General features: G+C 40.2%; 1 protein-coding gene across 1 annotated transcript in view; it reads left to right on the forward strand.

Moving 5' to 3' along the window:
• Positions 1-25,943, forward strand: part of cfdp1 (craniofacial development protein 1) — a 34,661-nt gene extending 8,718 nt beyond the window's left edge. The window contains exons 6-7 of the mRNA XM_056255203.1: positions 18,177-18,335; positions 25,687-25,943. Coding sequence (XP_056111178.1) covers positions 18,177-18,335; positions 25,687-25,777 — 250 coding nt within the window. The 3' untranslated portion in view covers positions 25,778-25,943. The remainder of the gene's footprint in view (positions 1-18,176; positions 18,336-25,686) is intronic.
• The last annotated feature ends 202 nt before the right edge of the window (positions 25,944-26,145 follow it).

Here is a 26,145-nt window from a genome sequence, read left to right on the forward strand (position 1 = left end):
TATTTGCACAGCATTTTGAAAAAATATTATATATAGTAATTACATACGTTTTTTCTTATTATGAGAGCCAGTAATAGCATCTGTGATGGTGGTCCTTCTCCAGTTTGAATACTATTTTTCTGAAGTGAACTAATTCGTTTTTTGCTCTCAAGCTTAATGTCGAACCATTTTCTTCTTTCTTCTGGGAATGTTCGATTAACAGATGAAACTCCATTAACTGCATCTGTAATATGCTGCCAAGCTTCCTTTTTTTTTAGGACCCGATACGCCACTATGTACGCTTGAAAATAAATGTGGCGTTTTGAATGAACTTCTGATAATAAAACTTCAATTTCTGCATCTGAGAAATTTTTTTTTTCATTCGCATTCATGTCATAATATGATGCCCATATATAGTTGTCAGTCGGATTTAATGGGCGGGATTTATGGTAATTGAGAATGAACGTGCACGCGCATCCCATTTACGACTGATTGGAATTCATTAACACACACACACATTTGACTATCACATCTGACGTTTACGAAGTATTTGTGAATCAGGAGAAGAGTTTTCGGGAAGGTCTCTTTACGCGCAAATCACTCGCATATTTACCGTATATTTACGAATGTTTCATGAATGAGACCCAATATACATGGATCTTTATAAACTTTAGATATCTGCCTTTTTATTTTACAAACTGGGTACTTCACATTAGGATCGTCATTTTGGTGGGTCCTCAGCATCAAAAAGTTTGAAAATCCTGCTTTGACCAAATAAGCTAATGACTTCCTCAGTGTGGAGTTCAAACTAACTATCTTTCTGTTACTAGCTCAGATATTTCACCACTCCACCCACCCATAATGAGGTCACAGTGAGCAGAGGGAAGCGTGTTCTGGTCTAAATGGAGAAGGCCAATTCAGGATTTCATTAGCAGACCTGAAATGACCTGTTCCCTGTCTCCTCACAGCTGGACACTGTGTCAGCCGGTCATCACGCTATAATGAATGCATGTTAACTGAAGTGAGGGTTCGATATCACGCCCCCCTCACCGCCGGACACATCAGAGCGCTGCTGCTGTGTGCTCCGTCTCCCAGCTAATGCTTCTGACAAAACCAGGCCACTCTTCACTCCCCTGGCATCTAAAAATGTGCCGTGGCCCGAAAGAGAGTTTCCTGTGTGTCAGTGTGTGTGCTCCTGCCAAAACAGATGCAAATTCTCCCAAGTGGCTGCATGTTAAACAAGCGATCACAGAAAGGCATCATCTCGGGAGGCGGTAAATATGTGGCAACAAACTGCGGTTGTGCCTGATGGTATTGTATCAGAACCTTGAGACGTTCAGCTGATGTTTATTTATACCTTTTTAATATTTCCTTCAAGCGTTTAAACCATTGCGATGACCTACAATCAAGCTTCAGCTCTGAATGCAGAATCGCACATAAAATATTGAGTGTGCTTACTTCAATTTTCAAAGCAGTGCTCAACTTTTTTGGGTGGAATTCACCACAGACACTTTTAAAATGTCAAATCAGCCCTTGCTGTTTAGACACTTTACCTCCCTCCTGTTTTTCCGCGGTTGTTTAGAGCTCCATCAGCCTCCATTCAGCTTGTCAATGAGACACAACTAGACCACTTCATCCCTCGTCAGGCCTCATCTTCAAACCATGGTTTGTGACGGCTCCTCTACTTGTGCCGGGAAGTGTATTTCCGTCCTCGCTGACGTGCAGCTGCTGAGCCTCAATTGTCTGAATGTTGAGGGGAAAGTCGGGTGATGCTATCCATTCCAATATTGTGGAAACAGATGGGGAAAGTCACTTTAGGGCCACTCCAGACCCCCTTCCAAATTTCACTGCCCCTGCCGGTTTCCCTTGAATACAAAGAGAAAACCCTTTCAGGAAGGAAATTAGGCTCGTTAGACGCAAAATGGCTGGAAGTGATTATAGTAACTCACTCTTATCGGTTATGCAGATATAATGAGGCCATAATTAGCTAAGGAAAGCTTTACGGATTTGTGCAACTACCAAACTGGCCTCTTATGTTAACATGTGAGCGGAATGATGATCGGAGCAGTATGTGAGGGAGAGAAAAAATGGAGACCAGGCGTTGGCTCTGAAGATGGGAAATGTACTGACAGCTTGGAACTGGGACACTTGTAAGGTGAACAAAGTGTGACAGCCTTGTGCTCGCAGGGCAGAGACAGACGAGTGACGGCTACATGTACATACCACACACTCAGTGCTGACTTAATCTGAGATTATCCTTTTAACAGTGCTTTTTTAAATGAATTTAACCAACAGATTGCCTACAGCCCATTCGCTGACAAAATTAGAAAGTATTTTCTTGATCTGGCAAGCTCCAATCTGATTGGCTGACTATGCAACTTCTGGGAGTAAGGGCTTTTTATGACTCTGGAAACAAAGCTGGGTTTCAAGGTACTGGGTTGAGGGCTTTTGAGGATGAGCGTGCTGTGTCAACATGATTTTCATCCTGAATATGATTGTATCCTGAAGCACTGCAAAGACTGATAATTCTACACTAGGAGTGTGCAAGACTTCAAATGAGTTGCTCAGTTTATTTGTATCTTGAGGATCCATTTTCTGCATTACAGTCTTTCTGAGTCTGTTCCACATCTTATCTAAGACACACACACACACATGCACATACATACAGTATATATACACTGATATCCTCAGACCCACAGAATATAACGATTATTTTCCAAAAGCTCAAGGCCAGTCTTGTGTGCATGTCACAGACTCTCGGAGAACCTTCGAAAGGACAAACCACACACATATGTTTCTTAGACAGTTTCCCCAGCAACTACTGAACATGCAAAAACAAACCCTGTCAGTGTGTGTTTGAGATGTAAGGCTTTATCTCTTCACATGTCTCCTTACATCTTTCTCCTGCAGAGCTCAGTTGAATTCACCGTTGGGGTCAACACTTTGTCTGTCTATGCTAAAAATATCTGCACTGTTACTTTAGGTGAGGACTGGAGGAGAGAGAGGAACTGGTTCCTCATGGGTTATAATTGAAATAAATAGCATGAATACATTTAAATAGTTCACCCTGGATTAACATAATTTCACACTGTATATTTGCAAACCTGGGTTCGAAGATTAAAGTACAGTTTACACACCAAATTGCATATTTAAGTTAAATGAAACATGAGGCCAAAATGTTTTATTGAACTTAAAAATAATTTTTCTTGATTTACTCATTTTTAATGAAAGCACCTGATTTTTTTTTTTTTACAATATCTAAATGGGCATAGACTCAACTTTTTCCTGTAAACAAGGTTAATCTTCATATTTATATTAAAATTAATAACATTGGACACGTTCAGCGTGTGACGTTTTAATAGTTGTCACACTGCTCTGGTTGTCATGAAATGGAAGTTGCGATAGTCTTTTCTTCGTTATTGTGATGTATATCCTAGTGAAACGGCTTCTCGAACAAGAACAAATGACGGGTGTTGACTTGATTTTGTCCATCGGAAATTGTTTGGATCGTTGGATCATTGTGGTTTGCAACTGCTGTGATCTCATGTGAGTGACAGGTTGTCTTGCCCTCCCTCGCAGCAATAAACACGTCATCAGAGAAGAGAAGAGATGTTGCTGCATAATGGAGGGGAAGTTATTTTAATTAAAGATTACGAGGGCATATAAATATAAAAAAATAATGATGTGCATAGATAAATCATTTATAATAATTACTGGATAAAAAATTTCCATTTTGATTTCAGGGAGACTAAGTCCTCTTCTAATGGCAAAATGAATACAATAACAGGAATGTTTTCTAGTTTCCTCTAGACTCTGAAACTAAACTCTGTGTGTTTCTGTCTCTGTTTAAAGTGTATGAATAATTAATGAGACAAGTACTGAGGCAGATTGTGATTGGTTGTCTGTATTACAGGGATAAAAGTATTGCGAACACCCTTTCATTAAAAGTGTCCTTAACCCAGAGTTATGCATAGTGTGAAAATCATAGAAGACAGTGTGAGTCATAGAATACATTGTGATGTGCACAAGTGAAAACTTAGAAGCTACAACTAACCAACACTGCACTGGATGCATTAAACAGTACTCTTAAGCATGGAATAGACTACACAACTTTTAAAATCTGAACAGAAAAACTGCATCATACACTAAATGACTGAGGATCGCACACTACCAGAGTTTCAGGTCATTCCGAACATAAACTCTTGCAGAAACTCATGCCTCATTGCTAGGAGACGCATTATCAGCTCAAAAATATTAAACATGTTTAATATCCTCTTAGTCTGTGCCTGCCTATCTTACACTTCTCAATTTTCTTTTAAATCTGCAGACTGGCTTTCGGTCCGGACTGTAAAACGGGACAAAAATCTGGGCAAAAGTTGTGTAGCATATTCTAGCCTTTAGAGTATTTTTAGAAATTTGAAAGAGTGTTTTTAGCAAACATTGAGACACAGCAGGTTTGTTTGTGTATATGAAAGGCTCAAATCACATCTTGGGGTCTAGGCGGGGCTGTAAGTGTCACTAAGTCCAGGTGGCTGATCACAGGGGCCAGGGGCCTGGAGCATAAAAGGTCTTTGAACTCTAGGTCTTAGCGCTGCAGGTGTGTTTATGTGTACGAGTCTATGTTCATTAGTCGTCTATGAGCAGGTGTGCTGCTCATTGTTCACAGGATGTAAATCTGTCGTTCATCGTATTAGGGGCAGAGCAGAGATGCTCAGAGCCTCATATCCCAACCTAAACTGCTCTTTAAAGATCAAAAAGAGGAAGAAAAAATGGGACCCTATCATAATTATGGGATCATATTTAAAATAAACACACAAACCAAGAGAGAGCCTGATCTCCTTACTTAATTTGTATGTGACCGTCCTTTACAGGAAATGCGGCTTTTGCAAATGACAGTGTAGAATTTGCATGGTCCACACTGGTTCGTTTTACAAATTAGTTTTACAAAATTTGACTGTAGATTGTGCTTTTTCACATGTAACATCCAAATGTTATGCTGCAGTACACAGTTTGATGTTGTACAACTGTTGTCAACATTGATAACAATAAATGTGTCTTGAGCACCAAATATTAGAATTATTTGTGAAGGATCAAGTGACACTGAAGACTGGAGTAATGAGGATGTAAATTCAACTTTGCCATCACGGAAATAAATGACATTTCAAAACATATTCGAATAGCAAACAGTTATTTTAAACAGAAATTTTATTTTAAATAAATGCAGCCTTGGTGAGCATAAGAGACTAGTGTATTTCCAAGTACCCGTGAGCAATGATGGCTGGTTTCAGATCACGTAATCCTTACACCAGTTACCATTGAGATGAATGAGAGCGTTAACAGTGTAACGAATCACACAATAATAATATACATAAAATGTATTTAAGGGGGCCGGAAGGCCAATTTAGCTCAAAAGGAATGATTCATCGATTTGCAATGAATCTTGACCGAATCACTATGGAACCGAGCAAATGACTCGTTTAGAGTTCATTTGAACGGGCCGTAATTATAACCTTGGCAACAGATATGAATATCCAATCTATAGTGAAACACTATGTATTAGCAAGGTAACTTTAGATCGACAGTACAAGACATTAAATGTGCAAGCACAACACAAGGCAAATATCTTTTCAAATATAATGACGACTTTATTAACTATTCTAAACACATAAAACTAAGGTCTAAACACAATCACACACACACGCATTCATACAAGGCGCAGAGGAAGAGAGAGAGAGTGAGTTTTCACGTGAGATGCACTTTGTAAGACATGACCTGAACGAACCACCAAGCATTAATTTAAACCTTCGTTTCTTAGACAGGTTATTCAATTTACATTTAAAGCACCAGTCAGTTAGAGTCTGGAGTAAGTTACTTGCTTGTCTTTGTGTTGCTCAGGGAGTTCCGTTTTTGCGGTGCTTCGTCAAAGGGGTTTCCCGACCGGGTCCGTGTGGCTGGTTGTCTTTGAAGTGCCTGGATGGAAGTTTCTGAACAGCCGGTCACGTGTGGTTGGCAGGCGAATAAGAGTCTTTACAGTTTGAAGCGCGTTGCAGGAGAGACGTTTAAACGAACTTCGCAGCAACTTAACTTTGAACCGAGACTTTTACGAAAACAAGAAAATAAAGGAAGAAATGAAAGTAAGACGAGTTAGATGGCTTGAATGAGCTGTTTTAACCCCGATCTTGATGGGTTATTTGTCTGCTGGTCTAATTTGGTCTGGTCGATGTAGAAGCGTGCGAACACGCTCTTTGGTGTTTTCAGAGAGAAGCACGAACAGGAACACTCTCTTGCTGTTGCTAGAGAGAGGCGCAAACTTAATTCAACACCGAACCGAACTCAAAACCCTGAACTGCTCTCTGAACCGAATTTCTTTTTCTAACTCTTACTCTAACTCCTTTGTTCGGGTCTTTAACTTAAACGTTAGTCCAACCTCTTTTGGAGAATTCTGACCAATGAGACAATGGCATCATTTTAGGAGGTGGATCGAGTTCCTAGTTATCGTTATCTGGGATCTGCTTGGGTTCCAGCACTTAGCAGAGAACAAGAGACCCCAGTTTAAACATTATAGATTATTATAATCATACAAAACATTTTACACAGATTTCAAACAAGCCACCTTTTGAATTAAAGACATACGATTCTTTTGATTGGAAGCACGATACTCTTTCATCCATACACACAGTTATATCACAATTACATGATTTATATGTGATCTACGCATAATACAAACAAGAATTGTAGGAACAACAAGAATTATGATGTTTGATTAAGTCCACGGAGCATTGTTCTGCGTGAGTTTTAATTGGTTTGATATGTGAAGTCTGTAAGTCTCTCACGTTCCGTGAAAGCGTGGTCTGTTTTACATCGCTGTCCTGCTCAGCAGTGGTGGTGCTGAGGGAGGTCAAAGGTTGTCAGGCCCCTTGGTGGTCAGGCCTGTTTCACCATTTTTGAGCAGCTTTGTCTTGCTTAAGGATGAGACAGTGACAACGTTCTTCCTGTTTAGGCTTATCTCTTGGGCCATAAAAGTCTTCTCTGGGGGGTTTTCTAGACAATTTGGAGCCAGTCTTGTGACTTTGGAATGTGGTATTCAGATCCGAAATGCTGAATCACATTTGAATAAATCCCATGAGAGATTAGAAAGATTAATTCGTGTTTGGTTCATCCTTAAAGTCTCTACATATTCCCCCCTTCGATCGATGATGGGTTGAGAAGAAGACATCATTGAACGCTGGAGAAACAGAAGAAGCAAACACACACAGCAAACAACACGGCAACCACCTCCAAGACTGGTCACTTTACTGGTGCAGGGCATTAGATTATCTAGGCCTAAAACAGGTTCACTCTCTCAATGTAGTCAATCATGTGGAAAAAGTTTAGTTCAATTTTAGGACCGTTATTCTAGTTTGTTTTAAAACGGTGATTGATCAACTTTGTGACTAAATTTGATTTGTTTGTTTTATTCTCTTCTAAATTGTTCTAGGTTTAGACCAATTTACCTTTCACATTTTGATTCGAATGATGCAGGGAGTTCTCTAGGCTAACATTCGTCAGGCGTGGTGCGTCAATCCTTATATGGTAACCTTGACCCTTATGGGGTAACAGGGATTTTACCTAATAAAGGAAGAAGAAAAGGAAGAGGTAAAACAAAACCAAGCAGTTGAGTGACTCCTGTATGGCTACTGTTGTGCAGCGTCAGGTGTCACAATGTAATGAGAGGGTTATACTTGTTGGGTGTATTGCTACATGTTTCCTATGGAAAGGATAGCTAAGTCAGTGTTGCGATTTCCGTGTCTACCTGTGGGAAGAACATGTTTGTTGAATGTTTTTCACGGTAGCTGTGTTTAACTTGTGTATGTTAGTGGTACAGTGTAGTGTAGTGCATGTACTGCATGTATGTCAGATCTGTCTCAGTCTGTTTTGCTCCCCCCTTTGCTTGATGGCTTAGCTTTGATGGGCTTGTTGCATCTTTGCCTTGGAAAGGGATCTTCTGTGATCTGCTGGGGGTCAGTCCAGTAAGGCAGGAAGTTCTCTGGCAGACATTGGGAGGTGGTTTAGCATGGATGCGTGAAGCTGTAGTGCAAAACGTGGTCTCCTTTGTTGCCTTCCTCTTGTGATGCCTTCTGGTCGTGACAGATTTCTGACCTTCTGTGCTTACTGTCGTTGCTGTAGCACACACATGGTTCTTGAGTTTGGAGCTTGTGGTGTGATCGGTAACCAGGATGGTGTTTCCTGGTACCTCTGGGTGTTTGTCAGTGGTTGACTGTGAGAGACCACTTTGTTCTGGGTTGTTGTAGAACAGGTGGTCGTCTCGGGAAGGTGTACAAGGTGATCACTGGTCTTCTGTGTTCAGCTTGTCTTTGATGAACACTTGCAGTTGCCTCAGTAGTTGCTCCATGTCTTCTGAGGGGAGACTGTCGTGTTCTTGGGCACACTCAGTGTGGTGTTTGGCTGAGTGGCGCGGAGGTGGGTTTCGTTGTCGCTTACCCTCATAGAATGCTTTTGGATGCACTCGTTGATTCCAGTTGTTTCCTTCTGGTGGGTCCCATGACTTTTCCATGTGGTTGGAGTGGTAGCTGTCATCGGCATGGGAGTAACGTCCTCTGTGCTCCTTATGAAGGACTGGGGAGTTGTCATGCCACTGGGTGTCTTCCAGTGCAAGGCTTGTGTCTTGGCTGATGGAGTTTAACACTGTGGATGTTTTCAAACTTTTCTTTGAGGCCATCTTTTGTTTGATGTAAGCCTTGTGTGTCAGGTCACGTAGCTGTTGAATTGTCATTGTGCCTGGGCAGGCCATGATGCCAAGATGATGACTCAATCCGGGGTGCAGGTTTCTCAGGAAGAGGGTTTTGAAGTTCATATCCTCTTCAAGTTCAGGTTTGCTATGTGCACCTAAGTAAGCTTGTCGAAAGCGGTGGTAGTAGGCTTGGGGAGTCTCTTGTCGACATTGTTTGGTTTCCAAGGCGATTAACACACCGTGTTCTGACTCTGGACCTGTAAATTCTTTAATCAGTGTCTCACGTAGTAGCTGGTAGTTTGACATGACATTAGCAGGTTGTCGGTCTAGAAAGCTTCGTACCTCTGGACTGGATGTGGATCTGAGGAGGTAGAACCTGTCTCTGTCAGTCATATGGGGTCTCACCTCTAGGTGGAAGTCGATATCTCGGAGGTAGGCCTGGATGTCGGGACCCTCTGTGGAGTTCGGGTTGAACTGAGTGATATTCTTAACCAGCTGGTTGAGATCTTTAAAGGTCATCCCATGTGCAGCTTTGGAGTCTGCCTGGATGGGCTCTCTTCGTTTGTTAGCAGGGAAGAGTTCTGTGGTGAAGGCCGGTGACGTTTTGGGTTGTGGCCATTCACTTCTTTCACTGTATGCCAGTTCTTGGATGGAGGACTCTGTTCTGCTCAGCAGGGGTGATGCTGAGGGAGGTCTCTCCCTTCTTGGCTCTGGTTTCTGTTGGAAAATGTGCTGGAGTTCATCTCTGACCGCGTAGAGCTCATCGTTGGCGTCGTCTCGCTGTTGGGTCAGATGGTCCATTTCAGCGCTGCACCTTTCCAGGTGGTCTTTCAGAGCAGTGATTTTAGAGTTCTTACTTTCAATGTCAGCTTTGGCTTTCTCTAACTGATGTTCAGCAGACTGGAGTTGGTTTACCAGGTGTTTCTGGACAGTCTTTAACTCTTGTTTGTCACGTTCAGTGACTGCAAGGGCTTCTTGGAGCTTGTCAACTTGTGTCTTTGTTTCTTGCTCCGCTTCGTCGGACACTTTGAGTTTGTCTTGAGCTTCACCTTTGAGCTGGTCTTTGCAGTGCTGAGTGTGCATCAGCTCTCTCAGGAACTCGGTGGTCTTGGAGTCATCCTGGACTTTCACTTCAAGCTTGTCTATGCGGCTTTGGGCACGTGTCAGCTCCTCCTGAAGGTAGGTGACATGCTGGTGGCTTAGGTTTAGCTGGGCTGTGAAGGCATTGCTTAGGGAACAGGTTATTTTGGTTAGTTCCACATGGTTTTGGTTTTGGCTTGAATCGTGTGTCAGGAATCTTCTCAGAATTATGATTATTATTAAAAATAATAACAGTTCAATTGTCTTTGGTGTGAGGCAGTCTGTAATGCCTCTGAGCCAGGCGTCCACGTCTTCCCGTTGGGCAGTGGGGTTTGTCGTCCACGACATGTTGGCACGCTTGGTGAAGAGACTGACACAGATCTGTGTGTATAAGCCTATATGTGGTTGAACGGCTAAGTGTCGTTTCAGTAATTGTACATCAATAGTGAGGTGTCGTGATGACTAAGTGTTGGTCTAAGTGTACACAGTGAGGCAAGTGATGCGAAGATCTCGTCACTCAACTGGGTAAAGTAAAGAAAAAGAAAAAAGGTTAAAACAAATCTCAAATGGAAAAAGCTTTTTTTTATAGGGGGAAAATATTATTTTTGTAAATATTTCCTATCACTGAAAAGCTGGTTTCAACTCGTGATGTGAGGACTTCGTCGCTCAACTGAATAAGGGAAAAAGAGAGAAAAGTTAACCAATTTCAATGAGGGGAAAACAAAAAGAAAATTATTAAATAGGGGAAGTATTAATTTCTCATAGATGTTTCTTATCAATGAAAAACAAAAAACAAAAATCTGTTTCCAGAAAGGTAAACAATATTATTGCTTATGTTTGCAATGAAAAATACAACAATAATAATGCGGATACCTCTTTTCTGAGTTTGACAGGATTGACACACACACCTTCAGTTGGACCGCTTACAGCAGAGTTTACAGCAGGGATGCTTTGAAGGCGGAGTTTGCTCAGCACTTGTCTCTGTTACTTGATCTTGGATAAGATGTCAAAGTTTAAATTGCGTTTACAAATGCAGGGAGAGTATGAAGACACAAAAGGGTTTGATTAAAAATCAAATACCTAATAATCTGTTTGTTGGGAAAGATTATCTTTGTCTCTTTTTAGAGTCGATTAATGGTTCTTTCAGGTTTGTTCCCTACAAATGTGAAGAATAAGATGGAATAAAGCAGGACAGAACAGGAAAGACGTGATGAGGAAGAAATGAAGCAAGGAGGTTGGATCCCGCTACCTTTAGGTCTACCACGAGTATAGAATTGATAGTTGAGGAACAACTAAACACACAAATAAACTTTTGTAAAAGACGATTGTCTCTGGTTTATTTGAAACTCGTATGGAGATGGTAATGTCCCCTATTGAAGCGTCCCGAAAATGAATTAATCAAATATAGTGGTTAAGTTTATAACCAACAGGACGAAAGGATAAAACGCAATGACAATAATAAGCAAGTCTGAGTCTAACACTATTTTTGTAATAGTAAAAAAAAAAAACTTTCAAACTTTACTTTCAGAATTCTTGAGTTTCAAAGACTTATTCACCTAAAGTGACTAGATCTCAACGAGAAATGTAAAAATTATGAAAATTATGTCATTAGAATTATTACAAAAATAAATCTAGAAATCATTAGAAATGATCTGTCTAGAAAAGGTAGAATTTCAATTTTGTTTAATATTTCCTTGTTCTTTAAAACAAATTCGAAATTTGACTATTAATAATCATAAACCAGTATTTTCCTTTTACTTAAAGTGTGAGAAAGGTAAAATAAGAAAAACAAGAAAGGACCAACAGGTGTGAACGTCGAGGTGTCTAAATGGTTAAATCACTTTAACGTTTTTCAAACAGACACTGTAGTTAACCGCTAGGGTTAGTATTGATAACCGTAACTGATGCTAAAGCTTTAGCACAGGCCTCAATGCAAGCAACGGCCTCTCTTAGCTTAGCGTAGCGTTTGTTTACAACGAGGGTTGGGTCAGAGTTCACCCGGAAGCGTTGGCTAAGACTTCCGTGTCACGATCGTAACTATAGCGACCAAACGAACGCTAGTGGGCGAACCGGGAATTGCAGACAGTTGGAAAACCGTTTGTTCGAGTTCCATGCAATATGGGAGCATTTCAACAATGTCCACAGAACATGCATGTACAGTAACAATCGATCATTTTACGGGAAATGTCGGCGCATTTCACACTGTTCAAATAAGATACACCACTCGTAGCTGGGTTTACGACGTGGGGCTTCACTCAATTTGTTTGGAGTGATATTAACTTTAAGCGAGCGACAGCTTTGCGGTATAATAGATGGAACGATGGGAAAATAGCGATCTCGGGCGGATCGTCTCTGTGCAAGTTTATCTGGGCACACAAACAACAGCGTTCTTCACTGTTGGTTAGTTTCAACGTCAAGCTTTACTTGAACACAATAAAAATAACTCTTATTCAACAACACTCGCGAGTGTTTACACGAGAATTCATTGAACAGACACCAACATACAAGCAAACATAGACAAACAGCTGTTTATTTCTGGGATTGCAATGGGACACGCATTGACAATCAGATAAATATAACTGCTTCTATGTTTATCACGGGTCGCAGTGGAACACGCACTGTGAATCGGATAAAAATATATAACGTTAGATGAACACGCTTGTCGCTCTGTGAGGAGAATATTTCAACTTACAGGGTTATTTTAATTACTGCAGTTTGATTTCGTTCAGCCCTCTAACTGATATAAACACACACACACAACGTTATAGCCCTTCTAAAAAGACTCTGGAACACGCAGACGTCGATCAGCTATAACGAGGTATTTCTGGAAATTGAGGAACACGCCCAATTCTCACCTTATTGTTGTGTGATATTTTATAACTTGGGTTATTTTACTGCAGTTGAAAAATAACATATATGGAGGCAGACAGACTAGATTAGCAGCTTTCTCAGGGGTGCGTCTCTCAAGCAGCAGATTCATTCAAACAGGGCGCGCGCTGCGCGCTCTCCATACGTCACACACAGACTTTCAGAGGTTCGGATCTCGCATCCGAAACAAAATGAAAAGATAAATCTTGATATATGCTTACAATTTAGGTTGAACTGCCCGCATTCTCCACCAATTATGTAACGAATCACACAATAATAATATACATAAAATGTATTTAAGGGGGCCGGAAGGCCAATTTAGCTCAAAAGGAATGATTCATCGATTTGCAATGAATCTTGACCGAATCACTATGGAACCGAGCAAATGACTCGTTTAGAGTTCATTTGAACGGGCCGTAATTATAACCTTGGCAACAGATATGAATATCCAATCTATAGTGAAACACTATGTATTAGCAAGGTAACTTTAGATCGACAGTACAAGACATTAAATGTGCAAGCACAACACAAGGCAAATATCTTTTCAAATATAATGACGACTTTATTAACTATTCTAAACACATAAAACTAAGGTCTAAACACAATCACACACACACGCATTCATACAAGGCGCAGAGGAAGAGAGAGAGAGTGAGTTTTCACGTGAGATGCACTTTGTAAGACATGACCTGAACGAACCACCAAGCATTAATTTAAACCTTCGTTTCTTAGACAGGTTATTCAATTTACATTTAAAGCACCAGTCAGTTAGAGTCTGGAGTAAGTTACTTGCTTGTCTTTGTGTTGCTCAGGGAGTTCCGTTTTTGCGGTGCTTCGTCAAAGGGGTTTCCCGACCGGGTCCGTGTGGCTGGTTGTCTTTGAAGTGCCTGGATGGAAGTTTCTGAACAGCCGGTCACGTGTGGTTGGCAGGCGAATAAGAGTCTTTACAGTTTGAAGCGCGTTGCAGGAGAGACGTTTAAACGAACTTCGCAGCAACTTAACTTTGAACCGAGACTTTTACGAAAACAAGAAAATAAAGGAAGAAATGAAAGTAAGACGAGTTAGATGGCTTGAATGAGCTGTTTTAACCCCGATCTTGATGGGTTATTTGTCTGCTGGTCTAATTTGGTCTGGTCGATGTAGAAGCGTGCGAACACGCTCTTTGGTGTTTTCAGAGAGAAGCACGAACAGGAACACTCTCTTGCTGTTGCTAGAGAGAGGCGCAAACTTAATTCAACACCGAACCGAACTCAAAACCCTGAACTGCTCTCTGAACCGAATTTCTTTTTCTAACTCTTACTCTAACTCCTTTGTTCGGGTCTTTAACTTAAACGTTAGTCCAACCTCTTTTGGAGAATTCTGACCAATGAGACAATGGCATCATTTTAGGAGGTGGATCGAGTTCCTAGTTATCGTTATCTGGGATCTGCTTGGGTTCCAGCACTTAGCAGAGAACAAGAGACCCCAGTTTAAACATTATAGATTATTATAATCATACAAAACATTTTACACAGATTTCAAACAAGCCACCTTTTGAATTAAAGACATACGATTCTTTTGATTGGAAGCACGATACTCTTTCATCCATACACACAGTTATATCACAATTACATGATTTATATGTGATCTACGCATAATACAAACAAGAATTGTAGGAACAACAAGAATTATGATGTTTGATTAAGTCCACGGAGCATTGTTCTGCGTGAGTTTTAATTGGTTTGATATGTGAAGTCTGTAAGTCTCTCACGTTCCGTGAAAGCGTGGTCTGTTTTACATCGCTGTCCTGCTCAGCAGTGGTGGTGCTGAGGGAGGTCAAAGGTTGTCAGGCCCCTTGGTGGTCAGGCCTGTTTCACCATTTTTGAGCAGCTTTGTCTTGCTTAAGGATGAGACAGTGACAACGTTCTTCCTGTTTAGGCTTATCTCTTGGGCCATAAAAGTCTTCTCTGGGGGGTTTTCTAGACAATTTGGAGCCAGTCTTGTGACTTTGGAATGTGGTATTCAGATCCGAAATGCTGAATCACATTTGAATAAATCCCATGAGAGATTAGAAAGATTAATTCGTGTTTGGTTCATCCTTAAAGTCTCTACAACAGATTTCTAGTTATTATAGACCTCCTTGAACTTTAGAGTTGTGTTGCTTGTGGAAGTTTTTAATAGCAACTTAAATTTGATCTTTGCTGTGTATTTACATGCGCATGAGTGTTGGTAGCTCGTTTTACTGTATATATTTTGTATTGTGCAGATACGAGTGAAAACATTAGCATTAGCTACATTAACATGATCTGTTTAAATGCGTGTGGAGTATGTGCGTGTGAACGCTGTGTGATCTGATGTGTATTGTGTAACCCTGCAGTCTCTCCTCTGGCTGTTCTTCCAGTTTCCGCTTGTCAGACAGAATGTGGGTCAGTGAGGCTGTGCTGGGGTCTCATGGAGGACGTGTGCGTGGGGTTTATAGCTGCGGTTCACAGGCCCAATCCCGCACTTGCTCAAAAATATCTGGTCTGCAACTAGGCCAGTATCCGTGCCTTAGGCGGAAAAAGCCCATTAGATGAGTACGAGCAAACAGGCTGATATAATAGAGATGAAGCGTTCGGGGTTAGCTGGCGTCCATCTCCCATGATGCCCCTGTAGTGCCTTCTCTTATGATGTCACAAAGGCTGTAATTACTCAGAGTGGAGATGAAGAGACTTGTCAACCAACTGCTGTTCAATGGTGAGTTTATGAGCCACTCTGTGAACTTACGATGACATAAACCAAAATAATGAGGTTGGGGAATCTACTTCCTGTCTTGAAAGGAATCGCAATAGGATGTTCCAGCCTTTTCTTCCCCCTCCACAAAGTGCTCGGACACGTTGACTGTGTGTGTGCCTTTAAATGAGATGATAACAAGACTATGGTCATGGGAGAACTCTGACTGCAAATAAACAACTAGATTCACAGACTTCTGGGCTACTGTTTTGCCCTGTACGTCCTGTTTCCCGTTAGGCTTTAGTGGCAATTTGTGTGTGTTTTTGCTTTTTAGGTGCCCATGTTGGCATATAGTCCAGTGTATTGAATTTGATTGGCCTGTGACTGTGTGTTGAATGTACAGTATATCTGTTACATCATCTTTCTCTTTTTGAGCACTATGTTTGATGAAGCAGGATACAGTCACCTTGGCTCCGCGTTTAGCATTCTGGCCCAGCGTTGTGTACTCTGGTCTGGCTCCCGGCCCAACGTTCACATCGACGCTGCTGCATGGCACACAGGATTGACTATCAGTTGAGCCCTGATTGTATATTGATTCCCTGTCAGAATAGGTTTAAGCAGTGTTCCTGTTTCTCTCTGTGTGTACATACTGGTTCTGTTGACTAAGCTGTTATGTTATCTGTTGTATGCAATATGTATATATTGCGTGTATGTTTGTGTATATGTATATATATATATTAGATGTATGTGTCTAAGATATGTTGGAACTGAAATGATTTCAGTTTTCTAACCAGATACAACAGGTTTCCAGTGATTGAACTATAGTAATTTGTCTGTTTACACTAAAAATATTAGCTAATCAGATCAGAATAGTTGGTGTTTAATATTCAGATATATGGAGCGGAATTTTTGACCAATAAGAATCTGCTGTGGGCAGGGCTACTGCTTTGCGTCGGCTGAATTTTTTTTATTTTTGAATTCTTACTTTTGAATGGACAGGTAAATGTACTGCTGTTGCGTGGCAAAAATAAACAAATATTTAGAAGTACTGTATACATTTTTTTTTTTTTTTTTTGTATTTTACAAAGTATTCACACATTAAATTTTCATCAGTCTCTAAAAAGACAATTGAATACCATCCAAATTTTAGAAATGAGCCTCTACATAAAAAAAAACCCCCACTACATAGTCAGTGTGAAGTAGTTTAAATTGTTAATTGGTCATATTAAAATCTTTTTGTGAAATCTTATTGTTTTAATGCCAATATTTGTGACTTTAATAAGCCTTCAATCGTGCAGCAGTCAAGTCTCCCCATTTGAAATTTGGAAGTTTGTGGATGCAGCTATAACGGAGGGAATATAATTACAGTATTGATTTTGCCAATATTGATTTGTACTTTACGCTGCCTTTTTTTGCTCCCCAACATTATTTTTGTGTGTTGTCTGGCTAGACGGCGGCTACCGTAGGAAAAGATCTGCACTGAAACAGCTGTTATATGAAACAATATTATATTAAAACATGATAATATTCATGTATAATTAATAAAACATTTAAATAATTTACTTTTATTGATTAAACATAGCCAACGAATGCAAAGGGTACTAGAGCTGACAAAGTTTGAATAACTTAAGGTAAAATACAGGTTTTATTTGTGTAACATTTTTGGTCTTACTATTTTTGAATTGACTATTATTGTAAAACGTGGAAAATGGTAATAATAAAGAATGATTTCCTGTCAACCTATTTACTTCTAGGAATTGAACTGGCATTAAATTAAACCTGCAGATGTGTTAAAACATTCCTCTTTGTTTCCTTTTTTTCCCTCTTGCATGTTTTTTCCTTCCTGTTTTGCTCCTTGAATAATGTTGTTCGCACAGATGTTAATGCATTTTGGCAGATCTTTAGACATTAGTCATGTGTGTCTGATTGTGGATCGCATCATTCCTCTGTGTGCGCATGTACAGTGCGTTTTGAACACACAAGTCCTGCTAAATCGACTTGATCACAGTGATCTTTTTACCCTGCAGTGAAGTAATACAAGTTCACAGCCTTTATTTTCAGCTTGAAGCAAGACAGTTAACAATTGATTTATATAAGGGATTTTAATTGTAATGACATGACATTGTGATTATTCACTGTATTTTTAAACCGATTTTGCAACACCTCCTTACCCAAACTTTTTATATTTAGACTTTCATTAATTTCGTATTCTGAAAACAATTGTACCATCTTCCTGTACACACATACACGTACACACAATTTTCCTTCTCGTTCCTCATGGCAGGCTTTCTCCTATGACTCGCCTGAGCGTGAAACCGTCTGTCCTTGGACACCCCGGTACCCTCTAATGCACCCCAAGGTCCTATTGCCGGCCCTTATTCCCCCTGCAGACCCCCAGCACACTCACTCACTCCCCCTGGCACCCACATATGAGAGGGAGGGCCGCTGGTCTGGACTCTTCAGCTCTTTCATTCCACAGATCGTTTAACATTTCATTACTGCAGCCAAGCGCAACCTCAGTGTCAAGATGACTTTGGTTACGTTCAAAACACATCTTTGTTCCAGCAGCACGTTGCGAGAAACACACCAGCCATGTTATCGCCAACATAAGATTGCCTCTAGCTCGACTTTGGATCATTATTTTATATCTTCCTGCATTTATTAGAAAAAAATATTTTGATGCAGATGTTGTGTTTCTTCCACTTTAAAATCCAACCAAAATGTCACTGGAGCCTTTAAAAACACGTTTTGGCCCTTCCCGGTTAGAACAGCCATTTATAATATTTGAAAATCCTGATCCAAAATATGTTTATCTTCCTTCCTCTAGTGTGAAGAGGCCAGCGGGCATGGGGAGCATCCTGAATCGCATCGGGAGCAAAAAGCAGAAGATGAGCACTTTGGAGAAGTCTAAGATGGACTGGGATGCCTTTAAATCAGAGGAGGGCATCGCAGACGAGCTGGCAATCCATAATCGAGGCAAAGAAGGGTATGTTTAAGCCTCATTAGTGACCCAGACAAACACATCATCTCATATTATCTCCCATTAGTGTCTCACACTAGCTTCCGAGATTTTCATCAGAGCTGAATAAATATCATTAAGCGTCTTAAGTGCTTGAAGCCACAACGTGCTGGCGTATAGTATTTCACTGCCATTTTTATCATACATTACAATTCATTAATTATTCACTGAAGTTAACTGGACGGTGAAATGAATGTATTTTGGGTAAAACCATATGCTGCACATGCATTTGATTAACACGCGCTGACCTTTGCGGTTGACTAGGGATGAGCATATAGAGAAATTTTGCCAAGTACAAAAAAGTTTGTATATTCTGTTCTGGCCAAATTATAAGACTGGAAATTACTGTTTCTCTGTCAAAAGATCTGTGTTGTCTCTTGTTGGTTTTCTGCATACGTGCTCATACATGTGTAGGAGAGATGTGGGTGCTAAATATGTGGCCTTGCAGTGCAAGTGTCTGCTCGCACACCTCTCATTGGTCGATTGAGAATGAACTCAATGAAGAGATATACAATGTTCAAGTTTTTAATTAACATTTTTCTAATCTAAAACTGCTTTTTCCATTACAAATGATATCTCAGCAATTTGGGTAAAACTTGAACTAAAAAAATTACATGAATTTCAGAATGTCTTTGTCCTCTTTTGCTTTCAAGTCCACCTGCAGTCAATAATTTTGACTTAAAACTTATCTTTGATAATCAAAATGGCCTATTTAAAAGCTTTTTCTTCATGCCTTAAAATAGCTTGACTGTAACTCTACACCCTTGCTTCATTTAGAATACGCCAATCCATGAATTTGCAAATTAGTCCCTGCCTCCTCTCAATCACACCAGCTCAGACTACCTGATCAACTTGGTCAACTGTAGTAAACATACAATGGCATGAGGAAATATTGGTTTAATTCAGCCCTTTATGTTTAAACCAGAAACTGATCCAGAAGTAGAAGAGAAAGCGAATTATACAGGGTTGTCTACAAATTGATGTATCAGAATAGAAATGTGTTTTATCGCTCTCTACAACGCCGGACACATAACGGTAATCGATATGATTAGCCTTTAGCTTTAGTTATCAAACAGCTAATAATGTGTTGCTAATGTTACATAATCCAGGTTCCCTATTCGCCATCTCAGAATCAGGCAGCTGCCTCTAAAAACTAGTAGCTTTGAACATCATGGAAAGTCAGTGGAGAATAGTTGCGCCCCGCATGTTGACGGGATTGGTTAGATGTTTGTGACAGTGGCAGTTTCAAACCGGGTTTTGTAGACTGTCTTTGGTACACTGCAGTTTTAAGGAGAAAATACTCAGCAATGGTTTTTGACTGATAAATTCTCACATGGCTTGTCTTGTTAAAAACACCACAGACATATAAATAACATTAAAAACCTGATTTTCACCACAGGGGTCTATAATGACTTGAGCTGCACAAGTTTGTGTAAAACCTGATGATCATTTTTGAATTTTAAATTCCCTACATTTTAATTAATTAATTTTAGTCAGTTTTAAATCAACTATAATGGTTTATTAATCCGGCAGACAGTAAAGGCCTTCGGTTTACCAGTGTTCATTCACTGTTCAGCTTAAACTCAAGCAGTTCAACATTACATATACATTATTGACGATGGTTGGGTTATTTGAAACAATCATATTCTTTCTACATTTGTCTTCAAAACTATCGTCACGTTTTCTTTCCCATCTTCGATATTATTGATGAAAACAAAAAGCGAAGAATAAATGTGTGTTTGTCTGTAATTTTGAGATTAACACTGCCCTGCTGACTGGTCTAGGAACAGTATTCAGTACATCAGCAGAACGATTGGAGTGGGAGCTAAGCCAATAGCACTTCATTTAAGCCTGCTTATCTTGCCTGTGATGGCTATCTTGAGGAGAAGGAGGTGAGGAGTAGGATTTCAGCTTTACTCAAAAGCTGATGGTGCAAAGCTGGACCAAAAAGGCTTATACAAACCAGGGTCAAAACGTTTAAACTAGTGTTTACAGGAAGCAAATACCATTTTGGAATATTGACTTCTTGTTTTTATTTGAGCAGTTTAATCATAGTTCCTGTTTGAGCTGGAGTTGAAACAGAGTGTAGCTAAGTGGGGTTTAAAACCAGTAAAAATGCAAAAACAATAAAATGTGTAATTGAAAATTATTATTCTGCACTATTTCACTAATCAAATAAGTACATTTGTGACATCGATAATGTGACTTTGTACAGACAGTCAGATGTTCTTCCATTGAAGCTCAAGATAGGATAATTCTCAGATCATGCTGAAGAACACGATCATCAGGTTTGACACAAACTTGAAGAGTTCATGCAGCTCAAGTGCTGCTGTCATTAAACCTACATATTAGAACATTTTGAAATTCCTGTTAACTTTTCAAATTAGACGCTTTACCCAAATTCCTATTCAGAAAAACAAAAAATCATTTGTAATGGGAAAATCCAATTTAAATATGAAAATTCTAATTCGAGGCTTTGTCACAAGTGGACTCTTTTGAACTCAATTGTATCTTTGTAGAGTTTTGGCTGATTCCTGATCGACCAATCAGAAGTGTGCAGGCAGACACTTGCACTGCGAGGTCACATTCTCGCCCACATCTCTCCTACACAAGCACATATGCAGAAAACTGACAAGATACACGATTCTGAACACATGAACAGACCATCCATTTTTTCCTTCCTTTTTTTTATTCCATCATAGTAGTCATAAATAAACGATGCAAGAGGAAAATCATTTTAGAAATGCAGTTCTCACCCTCCCTTCCCTAATTTTAAGTATGGGATTTCTGAGAGAGGGTTTCAGTTTGATGATATCTGATCCAAGAGACATAACCCTTCATCGATTCCCCTCAACACACCACGTTCATCTCAAATGTATAATTAATACCTAAAAGTCAGCCATGAAAAAGTTTACGCCAGCTGTAATGGAGAGTAGGTACTTAGTTTCTTTACATAGCAAGCTAATTTTTGCTCGTCCCCAGGGTTACTACCACAAGCCTAAATGCATGGTCTTTTCTGGCAAATTACAACATTATGATGCAAATTATTATGTTTAAGGGATTGAAAATAAAGTTCATAGATTAAGTATACTTACCCTGTCAGGACCGACTGTAGTACCAGTAATCTAGAGATCAGTTTTTAGACCACAGAAGACTTCAGAAATTAAACAAGACCATAATTGAGATCTACACACACATAGTTTGTTTCTTTGCTCCACGGTCATAATAAGATTTCATTCATAGTGAGTTTTAGAAGGAAGTGAAATCTTTTGGCGGAATAAGAGTATCTGGAGGTGAGTAATTGCAAGGTCTCTTTTGGGTTTCATGCCACAGCTGTGGCTGTAGATTATCTCAGTAGTGCATCAAATTTGTTGTTGTCTTGCTTTCCTCAGAGTTGTGAATACCCCTCTATACTAACCCTGTCACCTAAGTTACCCATCCTACATTCCTCTGGGATAATGCTCCCAGATGCGTTTGGTGTAAAAACAAGGGAGGAGAGTCATTGCATCTTGTCTTGAGGGGATGATGATATGATGTCATTTCGGCATTCGATGTTTTCATGGTATCCCAAGCCTGTATGACTTTTTCTTTTTTTTCTATAGAACACAAAATATATTTTGAAAAATGTTTTTTTTTTTTGTCCATGCAATGAAAGCAAATTGGATCAGTGTTTTGGACCCCATTGACTTTCATTGTAGGCACCGAAACATAGAATTTGGGTTGAAACAAGTGATTACCTGAAAAGTTTGTCATTTAAACTACTCCTTTAAATCCCACTGCACACACAGCACTGATGCTCTGGCTTTCTTTAAATAGCCTGATGCTCCTCTTCTCTGATAAATAGATGAAAAGAACTGTGTTAGTTCTCCATCAGACAGTTGTAGGGAGTGGAACAGTTACTAAATTAAAAACCTGGCCTGGGGGTTTAAAAATAAAGCAGAAGAAATTATGGTCTGCCACTGTTTCCATATTTCAGTTTCTCTGAGAGGGATGTGGTTTAGGAGGAGGGCCGCTGAAGGGTGTGGAGGACGCACAGACTGGAAAAGAGCATAGTGTGCATGCCGCTAGGCCAAACTATATGCCCAGAGGACTGCAAGGGCTGTTTTCAGTGTGAGACTGTTTTCGTGTCGCAGATCTCTCTCTCTCTCTATTTCCTCACAAAATGTAGGACAATAAATGCACCCAGATCTGTCAGAGCTCACCCAGTTGGTAAACCCAGGGTCTCAAGTCTCTGGAGGCAAACGGTTGGTTGGGCATCAGAGCTTCCAGAGCACTCTGGGATTGAGTGACCCTCTGCTGGGATTTAGGGGAAACGGAGCAGCCGTGTGACAGATTGTGCTCTGCAAAAATTGCAGGCAGAAAGCACAATGTTTACGGAACTTAATTAGTTTACTCTTAAACTAACATAACTCTTAAATGGGTCAAACCATGAAAAATAAACTGTTTCTTAATTAAGATTTCCATTACACGAGAGTAGATGTTAAAACTTCATGCTGATTTGTACTCGGCTTTCGCCAAGATAAGCAAAACTAAGACGTAGCTTTACAATAAACTATGCTTCTCCATCCATTTACGCTTCTTTCCATATGGTGGTGTGACTCCCCTTCTGTCCGGCGTTAACGGCTGCAACTACAGGACCAGCACGACAACCGTCTGGATTGAGCCGAGTAGGGGACATCTCTAGGGTCTTCAAGTGGGCACCTTCCGTCCTCAGTGTTTCGTCGACTAGCCCACGACACCTCAAGAGGGCTCGACAGTGACTCTGGCGTCCCAGAGTCACCCCCCTCCGTCCCCCACTCAACTCAGTCCAGCTTACTGACCTCTACATCCCTCCTGCTGCTGAGACCTAACCACAATCTCACAATCTCTCCGCAACCCAACCATACGCGCCAACCTGTTTGACTAAGGCTGTCGAGCCCCACTGGTGCGTTAATATGCAGTTTCAGTCGCAACGGTTCCGTATGGCATACCACCTACCGCAAAACACAATATCTGCCCAACCAGCCGTCATTCACGCAATATCCACAGGAACGTAAACCAACAGACTCTTCAAGTTTTCAAGAATTCTACGAAACCGTAGCGTGGCGGCCTGTACACAGCCAGCTAGAATCTTTCCGTCTCAACCACAGCCAGTTGCTGCTCCTTTCTGCTGCTTCAGATAAGTTCTTTACTGTTATATTATAAAAAATGTAATTCTAAAATATTCAGTGTACTATTGAAACATACTATATTATAATTTTTTGAATTTGAAAACTTCTTCCTCAGTGGAAAAAGACAAATTTACCCATTCAGAGATGGCTATTGTGTTCATAAACATAGTATGATACATATTATTATTATTATTACTAAACACCAGAAGAACAAGCTATAAGAGTGAAATGTGGAAAAATGCTTTTCCTGGCTGTTTGTAGCACCTACTGCTCTGCAGATCCTCGTGATAAATCCCAACTTTGGGAAATAACAGCGGAAGGGACATGAATTGTGACTCTGTTTGACTTTGAACTTAATTTTTTGTACAGTAATCCACAATGTACAGTAATTGCATAATGCAATTCTTTTCAAAAAGGCTGGCTTTGAAGAATTGAAGAATCCGCGTGAGACAAGGACATTGTTTTAGTAATTTATGACTTTTGATGGCACAAAACTGATCATGAAGATTATGTTCAAGCACCACAGTGGCAGAACTCCCCGAAAAAAAACCAAAATTAAAGTCGCGATGAACTTGAAGTAGCAACGTGTCTTTTCTTCCATAATGTGATGTACATTCGAGAGCAACAGAATATCAAAAAAGTACAAATGTAGGGCAGGGACAGTTTATCGGTTGTTTGGATTTTGAGATGTGGCCGTTGCACTTGAGGCATATGAACATGAGCTTGCAGGGGCAAGGTTTAAGCGGACTAAATTATTGAAAAAGTCTAGAGAGAATCTGTCATTTCACTGGAAAGTCTGGTTATGATATTTTGATTAAAGATTACGAGGGCAATTTTTATTTATTTATTATAAATAAATAAAACGTATGCATGGATGGATTGTTCTCAATAAGATCAATAGCATTTAGAAATAGGTACAATTTTATTTTATGCCTACTTGAAAAAAAGAGTAAAAAACAAAACACAATCTGGTTTAAAGGCTATATGTTTTTTTGTTGTTGTTTTTTTGAGTATGTGGGTGTTTGTGTGCGTTTCATAGAGATCCCATTAGGACTTCAAACAAGACACAGGCAATCAGTTTTTGCTCTCTGTCTTCTTTTCATCATTGGTAGGGGCGTGATATGATATCTAATAAAATGTTCAGTCTCTGCTCCGAAGCATCACATGGCTGCTCCAAGGGTTTTCCTAGTGTGCACACTGCTCTCCAGAACAATTCATTTAGACCTCACATAAAGCTTTGTGTAGGAGATGCCCTTCTCTGCTGATCATCAGCCAACCTGAACCTGAACCCAGACTATTATGAGGAAAACCACAAAACCAAATGATGTCAGCCTGAAAGGGCTGTTTTATTTTCTTTGTTCTCAGCACCTGCTCTCACATGGAGTATCAGCGAGTCTTGTAATGACAATGAATAAACAGGGAGGCTGAGTACATGCACATATAACCTCCGACATCTAATGGGTACAGGTTCACTAAAGCCACTATTTTGCTGTCTGAGACAAATTTTGGCCTTTGATTGTTTTCAACTTACCTTTATATGGCATTGCCTGAATGACTTTCTTCTGTGGAACACAAAATAAGATATTTTTTAAAAACATCTCAGTGTTGTTGCTTTTTAAAATCTACACAATGAAATCGGACCCCATTGAATTTTATTGTATGAACAAAAACAGAAACATTCTTCAAAATATCTTTTGTGTTCTGCAGAAAAACTGAAGTCATACTAGGTATGGAACAACACCAGGGTTGAGTAAATGTTTCAAAACCTGAACTGGGTATGTCAGATAAGGAAGACATCCAAAATGTGGTGAACCACGCAGTTGCGGACCACTTGTGACACGAAGTAGCATTGTGGAGCGAGCATGCCGAAAAAAAGCAAACAAATATGTGTGTGTGAAATCACTGTACCACCTGAGTGCCTTAATAGCTGACATTTACCAACACCCCACTGTCCCCACTCACTGTTGTTGTGCTTCGTTCCAAGACACAATGGGAAAGATGATATTCAGCATATGCAGTCATTGCACTCACACAGACACAAGAAACAGCAAGACCCGGTGTTTGTGTCATTGTCATTCTTGCCAAGTGCTTGTGTGCATGTGCTTTATTTCCTTCACCATTATCTCCGCGTCCTCACCATCTCTTCTCTCTGCTGCATGTGTCTGTAGGTACGTGGAGCGGAAGAACTTCCTAGAGAGAGTGGACTTGCGGCAGTTTGAGCTGGAGAAGAGCGTGCGTCTGAACAACATGAAACGGTGACAAGAGGAGAGAGCAGACACATTCACTGATCACAACACAGACTCCCATATTCACATTCGCCCTGCATACACTGTTGGTTTTTATCGTCATATAGGTGGAAACATTTTTCAGATCCCTGGCCTGTAACAACGCTCCAAAAACTGGTCTGCGTTCACAATCAAATGTTTGCTCATACACAGCACCCACACCATCTTTTTCTTCTACAATTCCTTTGTCCGATATTGCATGTCGTCTTCAACATGAAAGAGAAACTGCTCAAGATGTTTGTCTTCTCAAGGACTTTTCCTCAGAAACCCCATTTTACAATCCGCTGAAGTACGTCAGACACACCTAACCATTCAACGAGAGTGACATTAATGGGGAAGAAA

Source organism: Rhinichthys klamathensis, unplaced genomic scaffold, assembly GCF_029890125.1.
Source record: "Rhinichthys klamathensis goyatoka isolate OS25496 unplaced genomic scaffold, OSU_Roscu_1.1 h1tg000005l_1, whole genome shotgun sequence".
NCBI classification, from domain to species: Eukaryota; Metazoa; Chordata; class Actinopteri; order Cypriniformes; family Leuciscidae; genus Rhinichthys; species Rhinichthys klamathensis.